This window comes from Canis lupus, chromosome 1, assembly GCF_003254725.2.
Source record: "Canis lupus dingo isolate Sandy chromosome 1, ASM325472v2, whole genome shotgun sequence".
NCBI lineage: Eukaryota > Metazoa > Chordata > Mammalia > Carnivora > Canidae > Canis > Canis lupus.
Genome location: NC_064243.1, coordinates 103,357,076 through 103,376,515, shown reverse-complemented (window position 1 = coordinate 103,376,515; position 19,440 = coordinate 103,357,076). Strand labels below are relative to the sequence as shown.

General features: G+C 44.5%; 1 protein-coding gene and 1 long non-coding RNA gene across 13 annotated transcripts in view; both read left to right on the top strand.

Annotated features, from left to right (window-relative positions):
• The first annotated feature begins 2,006 nt into the window (after positions 1-2,006).
• LOC112645031 (T-cell-interacting, activating receptor on myeloid cells protein 1-like) lies at positions 2,007-7,392 on the top strand. 10 transcript variants are annotated; one of them, XM_035712742.2, is made up of 7 exons: positions 2,051-2,115; positions 2,254-2,288; positions 4,217-4,252; positions 4,383-4,673; positions 4,934-5,230; positions 6,478-6,681; positions 7,055-7,392. In XM_035712742.2, the coding sequence occupies exons 2-6, from the start codon at positions 2,279-2,281 to the stop codon at positions 6,675-6,677; spliced, it is 834 nt and encodes a 277-aa protein (XP_035568635.1). In that variant the 5' UTR covers positions 2,051-2,115; positions 2,254-2,278; the 3' UTR covers positions 6,678-6,681; positions 7,055-7,392. The 10 variants fall into 10 exon arrangements, 6 of the variants coding, with proteins under 6 accessions (XP_025279796.1, XP_025279797.1, XP_025279795.1 ...); XM_025424011.3 differs by lacking the exon at positions 2,254-2,288 and having other exon boundaries at positions 2,007-2,115; positions 3,937-4,252; XM_025424012.3 differs by lacking the exon at positions 2,254-2,288 and having other exon boundaries at positions 2,008-2,115; positions 3,961-4,252.
• A 1,711-nt stretch (positions 7,393-9,103) lies between these two features.
• The window catches only part of LOC125754785 (uncharacterized), a 54,433-nt gene continuing 44,096 nt past the window's right edge, over positions 9,104-19,440 (top strand). For all 3 annotated transcript variants that reach the window (XR_007409601.1, XR_007409600.1, XR_007409602.1), the window contains exon 1: positions 9,104-9,295. This is a non-coding gene — a long non-coding RNA (uncharacterized LOC125754785). The remainder of the gene's footprint in view (positions 9,296-19,440) is intronic.

The following is a 19,440-nucleotide window of genomic DNA, read 5'->3' as shown; positions in this document are numbered from 1 at the left end:
TCATGTGGAATGCAGTCACTGAGAAATATCTGTTAAAAGGTAAAGTGTTATTATAGGTTTATTTAAATCTAATAGTGTCAACAATTGTTTTATGGATTTTTTTGTATCTGTTAGTAGATGCATACAAAGTTAGGATTATTATGTATTTCCCTTGCATTGACTATTTTATCATTAGGAAGTATTCCTGTGGGACCCAGGAAATTGAACAAAATCCCCTACCCCTGGACAAGCAGAGCAGGACTGACTCTATTTTGGGCTGCACCCGCCTTGTGCTGACCTGCTTATTACTTAGGGCACTGCCCCGCCCTAATCAAAGACCAGGACACACCCTAATCCGAAATCCAGCCCAGGGATACTGCCCTGCCCTAGTCAATGACCAGGGCACACCCTAACGGGAAATCCGGCTCAGTGGACCAGCTTGTCTGTGCAACTTTCTGCGATCCCATTGGCCACTGGCCCCTATAAAGTTGCTAAGCCTCTTAGTCTCGGGTCCAAGTCCCTGCTCTGCTGCGTCGGGTATACTTGGTCCCAGGCTCGAGCTTGTAAATAAACCCTCGTGTGATTGCATCGGTGTCGGCTCCTTGGCGGTTTCTCGGATTCGCGATCTTGGGCACAACATTCCTCTTCATATCTAATGCCATTTCTTGCTTTAGAATCTACTTATGTGATACTAATATAGGCCATATCACCTTTTCTGGTGTTTGCATGTTATATCTTTTTTTTTTAAAGATTTTATTTATTTATTCATGAGAGACAGAGAGAGAAAGAGAGGCAGAGACATAGGCAGAGAGAGAAGCAGGCTCCATGCAGGGAGCCTGATGTGGGTCTTGATCCCTGGACCCCTGATCACGCCCTGAGCTGAAGGCAGACGCTCAAACCTCTGAGCCACCCAAGTATCCCTGCATGTTATATCTTTTTGTATTTTTTTTTTGCTTTCAACTCATCTATGCATGTATCTAAAGTGTTTCCTTTTATTTTTAAAAAGTGTTTCTCGGGAACCCTGGGTGGCGCAGCGGTTTGGCGCCTGCCTTTGGCCCGGGGCACAATCCTGGAGACCCGGGATCGAGTCCCACGTCAGGCTCCCGGTGCATGGAGCCTGCTTCTCCCTCTGCCTGTGTCTCTGCCTCTCTCTCTCTCTCTCTCTGTGTGTGTGACTACCATAAATAAATAAAAATAAAAAAAAAATTCTAAAAAGTGTTTCTCTTTAAAAAACAGTATATACTTAGCTCTTTTAAACACCCAGTCTAATAGTATTTTAAATGATTTTGAACCCATTTACATTTCATGCAATTACTTATTTGTAGGATGTACATTTATCATCTAGCTAATCCTTGTATTTGTGCATCTTTTTTTAAAGATTTTATTTATTTATTCATGAGAGACACACACAGAGAGAGAGAGAGAGTGAGGCAGAGACACAGGCAGAGGGAGAAGCAGGCTCCACGCAGGGAGCCCAACATGGGACTCGATCCCAGGTCTCCAGGATCAGGCCCTGGGCTGAAGGCGGCACTAAACTGCTGAGCCACCGGGGCTGCCCATGCATCTCTTTTATGTTTCCTCATTTCCAATCTTTTTTATTTTTTATTTTTTTGAGGGAGAGAGAGTGCACGTGCGTGTGAGTGGGGTGGCAGAGAGTGGCAGAGGGAGAGGGAGAGAGAGAGAGAATCTTAAGTAGGCTTAGTGTGGAGCCTAACTCAAAAGTAGTCACTAACACTCCTTCGTTCAGTTCCAAAGTCCAGTGTCTTTCCTATAGACCAGAGAATCTCTAGTAGTCTCTGCACCAACCTGTTTCCATCTCCTCAGTAGAGTCATTTGGGTCCAGGTTTCTAGCATGTCTGGCTCTTCTAGGTGGGTTAGAGTTTGAGCCCTGAATTCACTCTGTTTGCAGTGTTTTAATTATGACCTGGTGGAGCATTCTATTCTTTCTTGTTTCCTGAATGTGGTTGGAACACAAAAACCTGTGGGTTACATGACAGGAAGGAAGGGAAGGGTTGGCCAAAGATGCCACCGCCCACATCCAGCTTCCCTCCCTGTTGTCGATGAAACCAAAGAGGGGCCCATAAAGCAGGCTGCAGGGCAATATGATCCTTGAAGTCCTTTGCCTCCTCTGCTTTGGTAAGTTTCTTAGGCTCATATAGTGGGATTAGAGGTGAAGGTGGGTGGAGAAAGACTGACCACTAGAATTGGAAAGAGAAGTAATAATATCTGCTTGTCTTTATTGATCTGCTTCATGTGTGTCTGGAACCTTGGGAGGCTTTGGATACATCTTACCCATCAAATGTTTTCCGGTATGCAAACACTTACATTCTATGCTCATGATCTGTCCTGTATGCTTATATCATCCCTACTTATTTGAAATTTTACTGACTCAATAGCCTTATTTTATCTTTCTTTATTTTTTCAATATCTTTATTTTTATTAATCTATTTTAAAATATTTTTTTATTCACTTGAGAGAGAGCGAGAGAGAGAGAGGAAGAGAGATAGTGAGAGAGAGCATAAGTGGAGGGTGGAGAGAGAGAATGTGTCCTTTGATCCCAGGACCCCCGGATCATGACCTGAGCCAAAGGCAGACAACTAACTGAGCCACCCAGGCGCTCCGATATCTTTATTTTAAACAAGCACATTCATTTGAAGATGGAAACTTTATGCCAAAAGCTTACAGTAAAAAGCAAAAATTCAAAAGAAAAGCCAGGGTCACTTACCAAAGATAGAAGGTCATCATAAATACATACACAATGTAAAGGAAGACATTAGGACATTGTATCTGGGCTGTTGGCCATCACATTTCTGAGCCCATGGCCAGCTACTTCCTTATTTTTATTTATTTATTTTTTAAACATTTTGTTTATTTACTTGAGAGAGAGAGAGAGAGAGAATAAGCAGGGAGAAAGAGACTCCCTGCTGAGCAGGGAGCCCAATGTGGGGCTCAATCCCAGGACCCTGGGATCATGACCTGAGCCAAAGGCAGATGTTCAACCGACTGAACCACTCAGGAGCACCAGCTACTTCCTTATTACAAAGGGCAGCTGGCTAGAGACAGTTGTATAAGGTGGTTGATCTTTAGCTCAAGAAATTCTTTGTTGTGATTAAAGGAGTAGAAGTGATTTGAAAGGGTAATGCCTTTCTGATGTTCTGATCAATGCTATCGAATACTATGTCACAGCAAAAACCATCTGTAGAGCCCCGCGGTTTGTATCCCATTATGTGAGAAATACTGCTCTGACTCTTGCCAACAGTACTGCATGATGGAGACACACTCAGGGACTGACAGTTCAGGGATCTTGCTCAGGGCCATACAGTGAGTGAGCAGAAACCTCAATATTCAAACCCAGGCTTGTCTGGCTCCAAAGTCACAATTGCTTTCACTTGGTCATATGGAATATGAAGAATGAGGCGTGGAATCTTCATAATGGTAAAGTTTTTGAGGTGTGTGAGCAAATGCCAGGTTGGGATCATTGAGGCCTGAATTCAAAGAGATGAAGGACATGAAAGGAGAGTGCTTTGGAGTGTCCAGGGACGTAGAGCTGGGGGCATCTCAGGACAGCCATTTGCTGGTGCTAAGAAAGCCTGATTTCCACAAATAGGGACAGTATGGGTCTTAGCTTGATTGGGTCCCAGTGATGTGATTGGTCTTCACAATAGTCTCTGATCCCTAGATTCTAGGGTAATCCATGGGCTTTCATTGCCTTTGGGCTGGTCTATTTGGTGAAATGAGGAAAAGATGTTACTATGACTTTGAATTTTTCTACCATCCTTGAAATATCTGAGCCACGCTTAAATTAGGGCATCTCTTCAGTTGGCCAATGTGCATTTGTTTATTCTTAACTCAGTTCCAGGATTGTGTAGACACTGCAGATACTAAGGTGAACAATACAGAGTAGCTACCCCCCCACCCCGGTGTTGATAGGACAGTAACACTTTGTGTCTCCCATAGGGTGACTACATAAGCTCTCTTAAGAATTACAGGGTTTGTGAACATCTGTGGAACCAGGACCAGTCCTGGGGCCACGTGAGGTGAGAGCCACACAGGAGACCTTCCTGGAGAAATGGGGCAGGAGCTGAGAGCACAGCTGCAGCCACAGTCCAGTGAGGGGAAGTGAGAACCCAGTTGCATGATCTCCAGGGTCCGTTCTCAGCAGCAGCCCCCGCCCAGGAGACCCCTCGGGACGGGCCTCCAGCCGGGTGCTCGTGTCTCATGGACAGTTCTCTCACAGGGCTGTGTGTTGGCCAAAGTAGCTGGATGACTGATGGTGAGTTCCTTCATTTAGACCCTCTCTCTCCTTCACTCCAAACTCCCCATGTCCCTTCTCTTTCCTTAAAGAGACTTCTTGAGAGCAGCTCAGGGCACCAAATCCCATCCCCAAATCTGCTTCCTTCCAGAGACCCTTCCCAAGCCCTTCCTCAATGCCTGGCCCAGCTGGATAATGCCTCCCAAGAGCAATGTGACACTGCAATGCCACACTTCCACCAAGAACGTCAACTTTGTTCTCAGAAAGGGAAGAAGTATCTTAGAGTCCTTGCAATCACTGGCTTCCACAGAGGGCGTGGCTGAATTTCACCTCAATGACCTAAAAACCCGTAACGCTGGACCGTACACCTGCGAATACTATAGACGAGAGCTCCCACAAATAAATTCACAGCCCAGTGACATCCTCCTCCTGCTGGTGACAGGTGAGGAGGGTGCTTCGGAGTAACAGGGACAGGTGTGGGGGAGGAACCCCAGGGAGGCGGGGGTGGGGGGCAAGGGGAGACGGAGAAACTCAGCAGCAGAACGACTTGGCTGGGCTTCACCCAGGGCTTGTAGTCAGAGTCAGAAGAGGGTGAGACCAGGGATCTATCGTCTCTCCTGCTTGGTGGGACCCCTGCCAGGAGAACAGGGTGGGGGGGTCTCAGGCTTCTCCCCGTGACCTTGGAGCCCTCTTCTCTTCCAGGAGAGTTCCCTAAACCTTCCCTCCAAGCCCACCAAAGAGGTGTGGTGACCGCAGGAGAAACCGTGACCCTGCAGTGTCAGAGGCCAGACAATATTTTCATGCCTATAAAGTTCGCTCTGCTGAAGGCGGGAGCAGCAGAGCCCATACGGGTCCAGGATCCAGCAGGGAAGGAGACAGACTTCTCCCTCAGGAGTGTGACAGTCAGTGATGCCGGGAACTACAGCTGCGTGTACTTCCAGATAGGGGCCCCTTTCTTGACCTCACAGCCTAGCAATTTTCTGGAGATCCAGGTGAGAGGTAGGTTTTGCATGATTCTTAGGACATTTTAAAGTTTTAATTAATTGATTAGTTTCTTTTTATTTTGGCTATTTTATTTGTTTTCTCTGGTTCTGTTGACCTATATTGACTCATCACATTGTATCTGTTTCAGGTGTGCAACATACATATATTTTTTAACTGGAGAGCATTTCTTCTGTTATTTCCCAATTCCTGTTTCTCCTTTGTTTTCACGGTCATCTCCTTTTTAAGTCTCTCCTTTCCTACTTTCTAGTCTTCAGCCTTTGTTGTTTTGCCTTCTTGGATAACATCTCAAGTTGTTCCTCCCAACGATCCATCCCGCCACCACCAGGGCCCCTTCTGCCACCTGCGTCATCCCGGTGATGGAAACGTCATGGTGGTACCTTTGTCATTCTTAGAACGTGGTGCTTCCCCACTCGCCTGCTTTTGTGGCACAGATGTGGTGTCTTCTAAACTGATCTTCTGTGTTTGGCAGAACGCTACTTCGTTGGAGGCCATGCCATGCTTCCTGGGTGTTTTAAGTGTTTGTGTGTGTGCCATGGTCCGCAAACAGCCTGTAGTTAACAAGCAAGGTCCGGGTGGGCAGCCCTGAGAGGTGCAGAGGGCATCAGGGGGGTCTCCCTGCAGACTCTGCCTCCAGGGAACATTGCTGCTGATGGTCTCGGACAGGAGCTCTGCACTCATGGCACGTGTGGGTTGCAAGATGCAAATGCAAATGCGGGTCCTCTCTAGGAACCAGGGCCAATGCTGAGCCCTGGCTCTTCTTGGGTGAAGTTGAAATGAAATGCATGGTGGTCCTGATGCTCAGCCTCTAAGCTTGAGTCTTCTTGAGCTCCCTGGCGGCAGTAAGTCTTGGCAGGAGGAGGGGAGCAGACGCAGTCACTGAGGTACTTCAGCGCTCTGTGCAGCAACTTGGGTTGTAGGGGTTCCTCCTAAGCCTGATTCCTACCACAAGGAGGGAGAAGGGGAAATGGCAGTGTGGGAGGGTGGAAATGAGATGAAGAGCAAAGAAACACAAGAAGAGAGATAAAGCAGAGAGAACACAGAGGGAAGAAGGCAAAGGAAGACCCCACTACAACTCTCCTGAAGTCTCACGTTGTGTTTTCAGTGATCCCGATGTCAGGGAAGGTACAGCTGACCACTGGCCAGGAAATATAAGCAGGTGCAGAGAGTCACACTGGGCAGATCCACTTGAGAAGGAAGGATGCTCCTCTCCTGGCTGGCGCTCATCCTCTTCTCTCTCCCAGATCCTCCAGGTGCCACATTGGGGGATTACACCACGTCGGGGGATTACACCACGTGGGGGGATTATAACAGGTCGTCGGGGGATTACACCACGGGCAACCTCATCCGCCTGGGTCTGGCTGCCATAATTGTGGTGATATTGGGGGCTTTCCTGGTGGAAGCCTGGTGCAGCCAGAAGGAGCCTCCACGTGGATCCGTGTAGAACAGCTGAGTGCTTCTCTTGTTCATGGGTGGTATAGTGGCACGGGGTTCTCGAAACACCAAACTCTGCCAGGGGGACTTCTTGTGTTTCTCAACATGGATACAAATGGCATTTTTGGTGGGGTATTTCTTCACCACATGGGACTGTCCTGTTCATTGTGGGAACATTTAGCACGCTTTCTCTTTCCCATGAAGAAACCCCAATTAGTGCGGGAGAAGATAACAAGCGAGGACTACTGTACTTTTTCCAACACCCCTAGATGTGGAGGATGGGAGTGGGGTGATGTTCCACAGTGGAGAACCTGTGTTGGGAGGCCAGGAGAAATATTCCTTCTCTTTTACCTTTTTCTGATCTCAGGTCTGTCCTTCCATGCATAGGCTCCACAGCTGTCCAGGTGGAATGATGAGTCCTTGATCAAGTTAACAGCTTATGAGATCTTCTGGTTCTCCTCCTTCCTGGGACAGAAGGCACACCAAGAAGGAGGTTTGGGAAGCTTGCAGATGAGATGTGATCTCATTTATTTCCTGACATTACCTAAGTCGCAAAGTGGTCCCTGCATCTTCTGAGAGTATCATCTGGGAGAGAGTGACCGGGAACTGTGCTCCATATTAATGGCTTCTTGGTCCTCAGGATGACATAAATAAGATAGAATCATTTGGTTGTAAAATTTTTTTCTGTGTCAAATTCAAAATTAATAAAGCATATAGCACCAGGATCCTTTTTACTGGTACTAGGATATGGAAAAGGTGGAATTTAAATTTCACAATAGTTAAGTGTGATATAGCATTCCACAGTGTTTTAGTAAAAGTAATACAGCATGACTTCCAGGTGTTCCATGACCTGATAAACTTGAAAATAACTATCTTTTACTTAACTGTGATCGTAGTTTCTGAAATCAAAAGCTAAGAACAAATGTCCTGGAAAAGAACTTTCTGAACTGTGGGTTTATGTCTAAGTCATTGAAAGCCATCAAAACCATTCTCATAAATCATCTGTTGCTCTCGAGACCAAACCCCAAAGCATCAACATACTCCCTTTAGGTCAAGAAAGATTTGGGTCCTCTTCCCTTGAGACTTCTGGTATACAGAAATTGAATAAATGCCAAAATAATTTACAAAAATAGTATCATTTTGAAAGTTTATATCTAGCACACACATATCTCAGTCTAATTTTGCTACTCACTAGTTAATGATAAGATTTATACCAAAGTGTATCGATTTTTTAAAAGATTTTATTTATGTATTTGAGAGAGAAAGTGAGAGAGAGAGAGAGCACGAATGGGGTGGAAGGAGAGGGAGAAACAGACTCCCTGCTGAGCAGGGAGCCAGATGTGGGGCTTAATCTCAGGACCCTGGGATCATGATCTGAGCTGAAGGCAGATGCTTAAGTCACTGAGACACCCAGGCGCCCCCAAGGTGTATCCATTCTTAGAGCAACAGGCCATGAGGTCCAGAAATTGCAAACCAGCCGTGAGATGTTTCCTTTTATTGAAGCCTGAAGATGCATCTCCCTGCTGTGGAGGGAAACTCGAAGCGGAGGTCATTTCTGAAAGTGAGGCCCAAAGGCACTGGTGACCACTTCCCCACCTGGTTTGCTCCCTGCTCTCTGACATAAACCTTTCACTACAGCCAGACCACACTCCTTTATACTCCCTGCCACCTCTGCCTCATCCAGAACATTCAATTTTTCAAAACGTGATTGGAATCCCACATCCTCCGGGAAGTCTTCCCCCTCCCCCGCCTTCCCTGCCCTTGTATGACCTCTAACGGCACTTCCAATTTGTGGGTTTTGTTCTTTACGTTCTTCCTTGCAAGGTCATCCTTCTGCTTAAGCTAAAGTGGGCGCATGTCGGGCTCCCTGCACGGAGCCTGCTTCTCCTTCTGCTTATGCCTCTGCCTCTCTCTCTGTCTCTGAGTGTCTCTCAAGAATAAATAAATAAAATATTAAAACAAAAATACAGTGGTTGCGAGCTCACCTACTCGCCACCAGTCCCAGCAAGGTGTTCAGCATACCGCATGCACCCAGTAAGACACGTGCACCCAGATCGGATGCAAATGAAGCACTGCTCTCCAACGCTGTGAAACAGAGTGATCCCCAACCCTACTGATTCCCAGAGGGGGTGACTGATGCGTCGGCCCCACCCTGGGGAGTACAGGTTCCAGCGGCCCGCGCGGGCCTGGCTCTGTTCGCGGGGGTGGAGAGTAGGGGGCGCAGGTTTTTCCCAGTGAGCAGACCTCCAGCTGGACTAAGGACTGGGGCCTCTCACAGGGCGGGGTCGGTGAGGGGCAGTTAGACATTCCCCCGAAGGCGCTGGGACTGTTGCTGAGTCTGGGCAGGGGACGCGACCGGGAGAGGCACCTGCGGCCCGCCCCGCGCACCGCCCTCCGCGCGCGCGCGCCCGCCCTCCCGCCCTCCCGCCGCAGGACCGCAGGGGTGGGGGCTCGCCCCGGCGCCCCTCCGCGCGCAGCCAGAGCCTGCGCGCCGCGTGCGCCTTGGGGAAGCTTCGGTGCGCTCCATCTGCGCCAGGAGAGGCCTGACCGCGGCCGTCCCGCCGGCGTTCGGGTGCCGTGAGCTGGTTGCGGGCCGCGCCCCGGGAGGACGAGCGGTGTTCCCAGCAGGTGAGTACGGGCCGTGAGCTCCCTGGCGTCGCCAGGTGGACGCTCCCGAGCCGGCCCTAAAGAGCGCTCCCCGCGCCCTGCGGTGCGCCCCTACACCCGGGGTCCTGCGCGGGCCCTCCGGAGCTAGCACCCCCCCCACCGCCGCCGCCTCGTAGCAGAGGAAGGAGGGTTCCTGGATTTCAGGCGCTGTGGGTGTGGCATCTCAAAGAGCGCCCTAAATATGCAAGGGGGTCTTTTTCTCTCCAGGGCTTTCTATTAGTGTAACCAACTTAATACTTTGAAGTCTTAAAATAGGGCATGCCAGACATTTTTGTATTCTTACTGAATACGTTTGGTGCAAAATTAGGGTGTACAGCTGTTAGTTTGATACATTGATATGTTGTGCCATGATTGTCGCAGCGACATTTGTCACGTTGTATACTTATGATATTGTCTATATTCATTATGCTGTGCATTAGATCTCTGTCGTTTATTTACTACTCCTTACAGGTTTGTACCCTGAAAAACCTTAGTCTAATCCCTGCATCCTCTGCCAATCACCACCTACTCTCTGTTTTACAGGTTTGACATTTTTAGATTTCACATATAAGTGATACCATACATTACCTGTCTTTACATTTGACTTATCTCACTTAGTATAACGTGCCCAGGGTCCATCAATGTTGTTGTAAATGGCAGGGTATCTTTTAACATTACGTTGTGTATATGTATTCCTTTTTTTTTTTTTTTTTAGATTTTATTTTCAAGTAATCTCTACACCCAACAAGGGGGTTGAACCCACAATCTGGAGATCAAGAGTCACATGTCCAGGGACAGCCAGCCAGGCTCCTGTGTACTACATCCTTTTATCCATTCATCAGTTGATGGGTATTTGGGTTGGAAATATCATGGCTGTCATGAATAATGCTTCAATAAGCACGGGTGTGCAGAGATCTCATTGAAATCCTGTTTCTATGTCATTTGAGTATATTCCCAGAAGCAGAATTGCTAGATCATTTTATAGTTCTATCTTTAATTTTTTGAGGACTCTCCATATTGTTTTCCATAGTGGTTGGACCAATTTACATTCCCATTACAGCGAACAAGTGTTTGTTTTTTGGTTTTATTTTTTTCACCACATCCTTGCCAGCATTGTCATCTCTTGTGTTTTTGACGACAGTCATTCTGACAGTATGAGATGACATCTCATTGTGGTTTTGATTTTCCTTTTCCTGATGATGAGTGTTGAGCATCTTTTCATGTATATGTTGACCATCTGGATGTCTTCTTGGGAAAAATGTCTACTTTTGCCCATGTTTTGGGGTAAATTGGGTTGTTTTTCTTTTGTTGTTGTTGTTACCAAGTTGTGTGAGTTCTTTATCTACTTTGGATATTAATCCCTTGTCTGATAATTTGCAAAAATTGTCTCCCATTCTGTAGGTTGTCTTTTCATTTTGTTGATTGTTTCTTTTGCTTTGCAAAAAAGCATTTGAGTTTGATGTAGTCCTGTTTGTTGATTTTTGCTGAGAATTTTTGCGTCTGTATTCATCTGGGATATTGGTCTGTGGTTTTCTTGTGGTATCCTTATCTGGTTTTGGTATCAAGGTAATGCTGGCTTCATAGAGTGAGTTTTGAAGTATTCTGTGCTCCTCAGTATTTTGGAAGACTTTGAGGAGGGTTGGCATTAATTCTTCTTTAAATATTTGGTAGAATTCACCAGTGAAACCATCTGGTCCTGGAGTTTTCTGTATTGAGAATTTTGTTTTTTGTTTTGGGGGTGTTTCTTTATTACTGATTCGATCTTTTTACTCATTATGGGTCTGTCCAGATTTCCTGCTTTTTCCTGATTCAGTCTCTGCAGGTTGTGTGTTTCTACGAATATATTAATTTCTTTAAAGTTATATAATTTATTGGCGTATAATTATTTATAGTAGTCTACGATTCTGTGTATTTCTGTGGCATCAATTGTAATGTCTCCACTTTCATTTCTGATTTTGAGTCTTCTCTCTGTTTTTCTCTGTCTAGCTAATGGTTTGCCAATTTTGTTTATCTTTTTAAAGAACCCAGTCTTAGTTTTATTGCTTTTCTGGTCTCTATTTCATTTATTATTATTATTATTATTATTATTATTATTATTATGTCTCTATTTCATTTACTTCTATCCTGATCTTTATTAATTTCTTTTTTCTGTTCTCTGTGGCTTAATCTATTTTTTTTCTAGTTCCTTCAAGTGTAAGGTTAACCTGATTATTTGAGATCCTTCTTTTTTTTTTTTTTATTTGAGATCCTTCTAATGTCTGAATATATGTATTTATTGCTATAACTTTCTTCTCAGAACTGGTTTTGCTGCATCCCACAAGATTTGATATGTTGTATTTCCATTTTCATTTGTTTCAAGCTAATTTTTAATTTTCTCTTGATTTCTTCTTTGACCCATTGTTTAGAAGTGGGTTGTTTAGTTTCCACACATTTGTAGATCTTCTCGCTTTCTTTCTGTTGATTTCTGTTTTATAATCACTCTAGTCAGGAAAGACAGTTGGTGTGGTTTCGATCTTCCTAAATTTGCCGAGGTTTATTTTGTGGCCTATCACATGATCTGTCCTAGAGAATGTTCCACGTGCACTTGAGAAGAGTGTATTGTGCTGTTGTTGGACAGAATGTTCTGTATATGTCTGTAAAGTTCATTTGTTCTAAAGTGTGGTTCAATTACACCATTTCCCTGTTGATTTCCTGTCTGGATGATCTATTCATTGCTGATGGAGGGTACTGAAGCCCCTTGTTATAATTGTACATGGTCTATTTCTCCCTTAAAATCCATTAGTATTTGGGGCACCTGGGTGGCTCAGCCAGTTAAGCATCTGCCTTTGGCTCAAGTCACGACCTGGGATCAAGCCCCACATCATGCTCTTTGCTCAGCAAGGAGCCTGCTTCTCCCTCTCCCTCTGCCTGCTGTTCCTCCTGCTTGTGTGCTCAAGCACACACTATCAAATAAATAAATAAAATATTTTTAAAAAGATGTTAATAGGGCAGCCTGGGTGGCTCAGCGGTTTAGCGCTGCCTTCAGCCCAAGGTCTGATCCTGGAGTTCTGGGATCGAGTCCCACATCAGGCTCCCTGCATGGAGCCTGCTTCTCCCTCTGCCTGTGTCTCTGCCTCTCTCTCTCTCTGTGTCTCTCATGAATAAATAAATAATCTTAAAAAATAAAAAAGATGTTAATATATGCTTAATGTATTTTGGTGTTTGGGTGTTGGGAGCATATATATTTATGAGCATCTATCTTCTTGATGTACTGACCTCTATCATTATATAATGATCTTTGTCTGTTGCTAACTTTTTTGGCTTGAAGTCTGTTTTGTCTGACATTAGTATGGTTTTGCCTGCCATCTTTTGGTTTCTGTTTGCTTGGAATATCTCTTTCATCAGTTCACCTTGAGCCTGTCTGTGTCTTTAGAGCAGCAATGAGTCTCCTGAAGACAGCATAGTGTTGAGTGGGTTTTGTTTTGTTTTGTTTTGTTTTAATCCAGCCAGCTGGTCTGTGCCTTTTGATTACTGAGTTCAATTGATTTACATTTAGAGTGATTATTGCAATGTAAGGACTCACTACTCTCCCTTTATCTTTTACCTTCTGGTTATGTTGTCTCTGTTATTTCTTTTCCCTCTGTCTACCTTTGTAAGTCTCCCGTTCTGTCTCCCATGGTGGCTTTCCATCGTGATTTGCTCAGTCTGTGCATTTTTTCCACATGTCATGTCTTTGCTCTAGATTTTTGTTCTCTGGTTACTGTGAGGTTTACATCAAACAGCTCATAGATAAAATAGTCCCCTTTATACTGATAGCATATTATCTTCCTTTGCCTGCAAAAGTCCCATCCTTTTATTCCTCCTCTTGTATATTTTTGATGCCACAATGATCTCTTCTTATGCCGTGATTTCATTACTGAATTGCACTGGCTATGTTTTTTTTTTTTTTAAGATTTTATTTATTTAGGGATCCCTGGGTGGCGCAGCGGTTTGGCGCCTGCCTTTGGCCCAGGGCAGGATCCTGGAGACCCGGGATCGAATCCCACTTCAGGCTCCCGGTGCATGGAGCCTGCTTCTCCCTCTGCCTGTGTCTCTGCCTCTCTCTCTCTCTGTGTGTGACTATCATAAATAAATTAAAAAAAAGATTTATTTATTCATGAGACACACACACACACACACACACACAGAGAGAGAGAGAGAGAGAGAGAGACATAGGCAGAGGGAGAAGCAGGCTCCCTGCAGGTAACCTGATGCGGGACTTGATCCCAAGACCCTGGGATCATGACCTGAGCCAAAGGCAGACACTCAACTGCTGAGTCACTCATGAGTGAGGTGCCCATGGTTATTATTTTTAATGCTCTTTTTTTGTAACCTTCATGCTATATGTAAATTTTAAATATACTATTCTGAAAAAGCTATACTTTTCTAATGCTGACTGTTTACCACCTTAATCAGAATTTTGTGTATTTATGTCTTTGTGGTGCAGCTTGAAGAACTCCCTTCAGCATTTCTTGTAAGGCACATCTAGTGGCAACAACTCCCTCAGTTTTTGTTTGCCTGAGAAAGTCTTTACTCTCCTTCATATCTGACGAGTCGTCTTGGCTGGCAGTTTTTGTCTCTCGATATTTTGAATGTGTCATTCTACTCTCTCCTGACCTATAGACTTTCTTTAAGAAATCTGCTTATAACCTCAGGGAGGTTCCTTTATAGGTTACTACCTTTCCCCTCCTGGCTGCCTTTACAGTTCTGTCTTTATTACCGTCTTTTGACACATTGTTGTAGTGTGTCTTGGAGAAGGTCTTTTTGCCTTGAGATAAGGTGTTCTGTTAGCTTTGTGGACGTTTATGTCTAGTTTCTTCCCGGGGTTTGGGGAGGTCTTAGCTTTTGTTTCTTCTTTTTTTTTTTATTGCTTTTGTTTCTTTAAATACACTCTGTACTCCCCTTTCCCTCTATTCTCCTTCTGATATACTCGTTAATCGTGTGCTGTTTCCTCAAATGGAGTCTGGTCATTCTTGTAGGGTTTCTTTTTTTTTTTAAGATTTTATTTTTTTTGAAGTAATTTCTACACCCAACGTGGGGCTCAAACCCACAATCTCCAAGATCAAGAGTTGCACACTCCACCAACTGAGCCAGCTAGGTGCCCCTCTTGTAGGGTTTATTTGCTTTAAAAATCTTAGTTCCCTCTCATTTTCCACCTGAATCATTTCTAGATCCCTTTATTCAGGTTCCCCTGTTCTTTTTCCTAGGTGATCTGCTCTATTCCAGTGCTTTCTAATGTGTTTTCCATCTTATTTATTGAGTTCTTCAGCTCCAGAATTTCCATTTTGCCTTTTTTTTTTTAGAATTTCAGTCTCTTTGGTAAGATACTCCTATTCATTAATTTTATTCCTGAGACCGTGGTATTGACTTTCTGAGTTTTCTTGTAGTTCATTGAATTTCTTCATAGCAATTCTTTTGAATTCTTTTTTTTTTTTAAGATTTTATTTCTAAGTTGACTACACGTCCAACTTGGGGCTCGAACACACAACCCCAAGATCAAGAGTTGCATACTTAATCTACTGAGCCAGCCAGGTGCCCCAGCATTTTGTTTGTTTGTTTAGGGGAGAGAGAGAGAGAGAGAGAGAGTGAGTAAGTGGGCAGGTGGGGTGGTGGGGTTGGGAAGGAAAGGGGCAGAGGGAGAGAGAGAATTTTAACCAGGCTCCATGCCCAGAATGGAGCTGGATGCAGGGCTCCTTCTCAAGACCCTGAGATCATGACCAGAGCTGAAACAGAGAGTTGGACACTTAACCCACCCAGCCAGCCAGGCCCCCTGCCCCAACTCTTTTAAATTCTTTATCAGATCTCAATATTGTGTCTTTGAGTTTGGTTGGTTGCTGGAAAGTTGTTATTTGATTTTTATGATCCCATACTGTTGTGATTTTTCATAGTGTTTGATGAGAAGTATCCGTGCCCCGGCACTTGAAGTAGCGAGTGCCTACTGATTTAGGTTAAGTTCTGTTCACTTTGATTCTAATCTGTTGGTTCAACAGGTGAGTCAGTAGGAGCTTTTCTTTTATTTTCCAGAAGGTGGCGCTAGGGCACAATCTTGGTTTCTCTTGCTCGCGATGTCTCCCAGCTCGCCAAGCCTCCCACGTAAATTCGATTATGCACGTTGGGGGAGAAGGTGGGGCCGGGTGGTGGTGGTGGGGAGCTATGCGCTTAGCACTGCTGCTTCGGGTCTATCTCTGCTGGAGGGTGTCCTTGAATGGGGGGGGGGGGGTCCCAGAGCTGCTCCTGGGCAGACAGGGAGATTGTTCCTTCAGCTCTGCCTGTTCCGTCTTGGAGTTCTCTTCCTCCAAAATAGGGGTGGTGCTGAAGAGAAGGGGAAGGGGGCGTCCCCCAGCTGCAGTCAGGCATGCAGACTTTCGTACCCGCCTTACACTGTCCCCCACCTCCACCGTCAACCCTGTAGTGCTGTAGCCGCCTGCGGGTCCCAGCCACCTACCTTCCATACACAGAAGGATGGCTCCCTGGTGTCCTGTGGGGCTGTGCAGAGGTGTTTTTGTTCAGGTACAGGCGTGGATTTGTTGTGTTTGAAAGGCGATAAGAAAAGGAATGACACTTGTCACCATGAATCTAATATCACTCTGGTATAAGATCTCAAACAAGTTTATAACAGTGCATGTACTTCATGCCACGGGAGACCAGATGTCACTCGCCCCAAAAGCACCTGGGCATCCCTCTGTGTACACAGGTCCTGGCACATGGTAGTGCCTCAACAAATGCACAGTGGCTCACTGACAAGATGCCCAGTGTAAGCACGACTCACAAAGATTTTTTTCAAGGATGTGAAAAGATGCAAACTCACCATAACTCACCGTCTTCTTCCCACCCAGTGAACGCCACTTCCAGCATCACACCGTGGTCACTCACAGTCACCTGATGTGATAAGGTGGGATAAGGTCTCACCTGGCTCGGAGATGGAGAAAACCTTTTCATTGCAGAGACCTACATGTGACAGCCTTAGCTCTAGCATTGAAAGTTTTTGAACCAATTTTTGCCATCGTCTCTTTTCATTCCCTGATACTCCAAACAGGACGAGGTTGTAAAACAAACCTCAAAAATCAAGTGGATATACCAGAAGAGGGAAGGCATTCCTCTCCAGAACCAGTTGCTGGTGAATTTGGAGGTGTCGTCGTTAGCTCAAGCTGCTCTAACAGAACACCATAGACTGGGTGGCTCAACCAGCAAGTGTTTTTATTTCCCACAGTTCTGGAGGCCGGAAATCTCAGATCAGGGTACTATGGATTCTAAGCGAGGGCATTTTTCCCGGTTTACAGACTGCTGCCTTTTCCCCTGGATCCTCACATTGTGAAGAGAGATCATCTTGTGTATTTTATAAGAAGAGGCTAATCCCTTTCATGAAGACTTAATCCCTTATGACCTAGTTATCTTCCAAAGGCTGCACCTTTGAACACCATCACATTAGGGATGCAAACTTTTGGGGAACACAAGTATTCAGTCCATAGAAGGAAGATATTCCAACTCAAGTGTTCTTATTCTTGGCTCCTCACTGGCTCCCGTGGAATTAAAAATAGTTCAGAATTCTAGTATTCAGAACTGACAATTCTGGCCCCGAGGATTTTTCTTTTATTTTCTTTTTTTCCAAAAGATTTTATTTTTATTCATGAGAGACAGAGACATAGGCAGAGGGAGGAGGAGCAGGTTCCATGCAGGGAGCCCGACACAGGACTTGATCCCAAAACTTCAGGACCACGTTCCGAGCTGAAGGTGGATGCTCAACTGCTGAGCTACCCAGGCGTCCCACTGAGGATTTCTTTTTTAGAATGTTTTAAAACTACAAATTCAATTTTTAGATAGAGTTACAGAACTAGTCAGGTTGTTTCATACTGGATGAATCTTGGTGGTGGGCTTCAAGGAAATAGTCCACTTTTTGTATTCCCTTGTTACCCATTGCATGGCTGCAGGATTTGTAGTGATAGTCTCTGTTTCATGCTGAGTATTGTCAGTTTGTGTCTTCTTTCTGTTTACCTTCCTTTGTATTGCTAGAGGTTTGTCAATTCTCTTGATCTTTTCAAAGAATCAGTTTTTAGTTTCACTGATTTTTGCTATTTTTTCCAACTCTATTGACTTATTATGCTTCTTTTTTTGACTTATTATGCTTCTATGTTTATAATTTTTCTTCCATTTTTGTTTTAGATTTTTTTCTTAAGGTGTGAGCTTAGACCATCCTTTTTAACACGAGCAGTGAATGTTCAGCACTGATTTCTCTGTATCCCATTGTTTTATGTTGTATGTTTATTTTAATTCTTTTCATTGCATTTTAAAGATTTTTTTGAGACACCCTCCCCCTTGACCCATGGATTATATAGAACTATGTTGGTTTAGTATGCATGTTTTGAACTTTTCTTGTTGCTTCCTGTTACTGATTTCTGGTTTGATTCCATGGCAGTCCGAGAACATCCCCAATGTTGTGTCTGTTTTGTGACTCAGGGTACAGTCCATCTTGGGGAGGACCTCAGGGCACTAGAAAAGAAAGTGCATCCGAGTGCTGTAGCAGGTGTTCTACATGATATCAGTCAGCCTATTGGTGGATAGTGTCATTCAGTTCTCATATGTTTGCGCCTTCTCTGCCTGGTAGTTCTATCCAGTATGGAGAGAAGTATGTTGAAGTCCCCAAATACAATTGTGGATTTGTTGAATTCCTCCTGAAGTTCTTTTTTTCTTTCTTCAGGTATTTTGAAACTCTGTTGTTTGGCATATCCACACTGAGGATTGCTCTATCTTCTTGGTGGATTGACCTTTTATCATTATGTAATGTCCTTGGTTATTTTCCTTGCTCTGATACCAAAAGATACTTTACCTGAAAGCAGTGTAGCCACTTCTCCTTTTTCTTTCTTTCTTTCTTTCTTTCTTTCTTTCTTTCTTTCTTTCTTTCTTTCTTTCTATACATATTTATTGAAAACACTGTAAGGGAGCCGCAGGTAAGACAGCAAAGGAGAGATATCTTTCTGATACATCGTTCAAAAAGGAGGGCAAGGTATCTTCTCAGAAAAACAGAAAACTGAGATTTCCTACTCATGGGTGGAAGATCTGCACTGGGGGCGCCTAGCTGGCTCAGTCAGTGGAGAATGTGACTCTTGATCTTGGGTTCCAGCCCCACATTGGGCACAGAGGTTACTCAAAGAAATAAAATCTTAAAACACAGTTTCAAGTTTATAAAATGGAAAAAAAGAAAAATAAAAAATTACAGTCAATACAGCATGCTGTAGATGAAAGGATAGACAGGTCAGTGAAATAGCGTAGAGTCCAAAAATCACCTGTTAGCCTATGCTAAGTTGATAGTTTTTTATTTTATTTTTAAAGAATATATATATATTTTTTTAGAGAGAAAGAGAACAGAGGGAGGAGCAGAGGGAGAGGGAAAGAATCTCAAATCTCAAGCAAACTCCTTGCTGAACGCAGAGCCTGCTGCAGGGCTCAATCCTACGACCCTGAGATCGTGACCTGAGCCAAAAGTGAGAGTCAGATGCTTAACCAACTGAGCCTCAGGTGCCCCTTAATTGATTGATTTTCTTTAAAAAATGCTAAGATATTTCAATGAGGGAAAGAATAATTTTTTCGAGATATGGCACTGGAACAATTGGGTATCTGTCTATTGTTAAAAATGAACAATGGGTGGCTGGTGGCTGAGCCTGGGTGGCTCAATTAGTTGTCTGACTCTTGATTTCAGCTTAGGTCATGATCTCAGGGTCGTGAGATGGAGCCTCCATGTTGGGCTTCATGTTGGGCATGAAGCTTGCTTAAGATTCTCTCTGCTTCTCCTGTGCCCCTCCCTCTCTCACATGCCCACATGCTCTCTCTCCCTCAACCTCCCACAACATGAACCCTGACCATGATTACGTTGAAGTAGATTAAGACCTAAATGTAAAATCTAAAACTATAATAGTTATATAAGAAAATGCAGAGAAAAGATCTTTGTGACCTTGGGTAAGGCAGATTCCTTAGGACACAAAAGTTCGATCTGTAAAAGAAAAAAATAATTCAGGGACTCCTGGGTGGCTCCTGAGATTGAGTCCTGCATTGGGCTCCCTGCATGGAGCCCGCTTCTCCCTCTGCCTGTGTCTCTGCCTCTCTGTGTCTCTCAT

Bases quoted from the DNA above. Each gene is read 5' to 3' on its own strand.
- LOC112645031 (XM_025424010.3), top strand. From the start codon at position 2,082: ATGATCCTTGAAGTCCTTTGCCTCCTCTGCTTTG. The intron at 4,253-4,382 runs GTGAGTTCCTTC...GCTTCCTTCCAG, and splicing joins AAGTAGCTGGATGACTGATG to AGACCCTTCCCAAGCCCTTC. The intron at 4,674-4,933 runs GTGAGGAGGGTG...CTTCTCTTCCAG, and splicing joins CCTCCTCCTGCTGGTGACAG to GAGAGTTCCCTAAACCTTCC.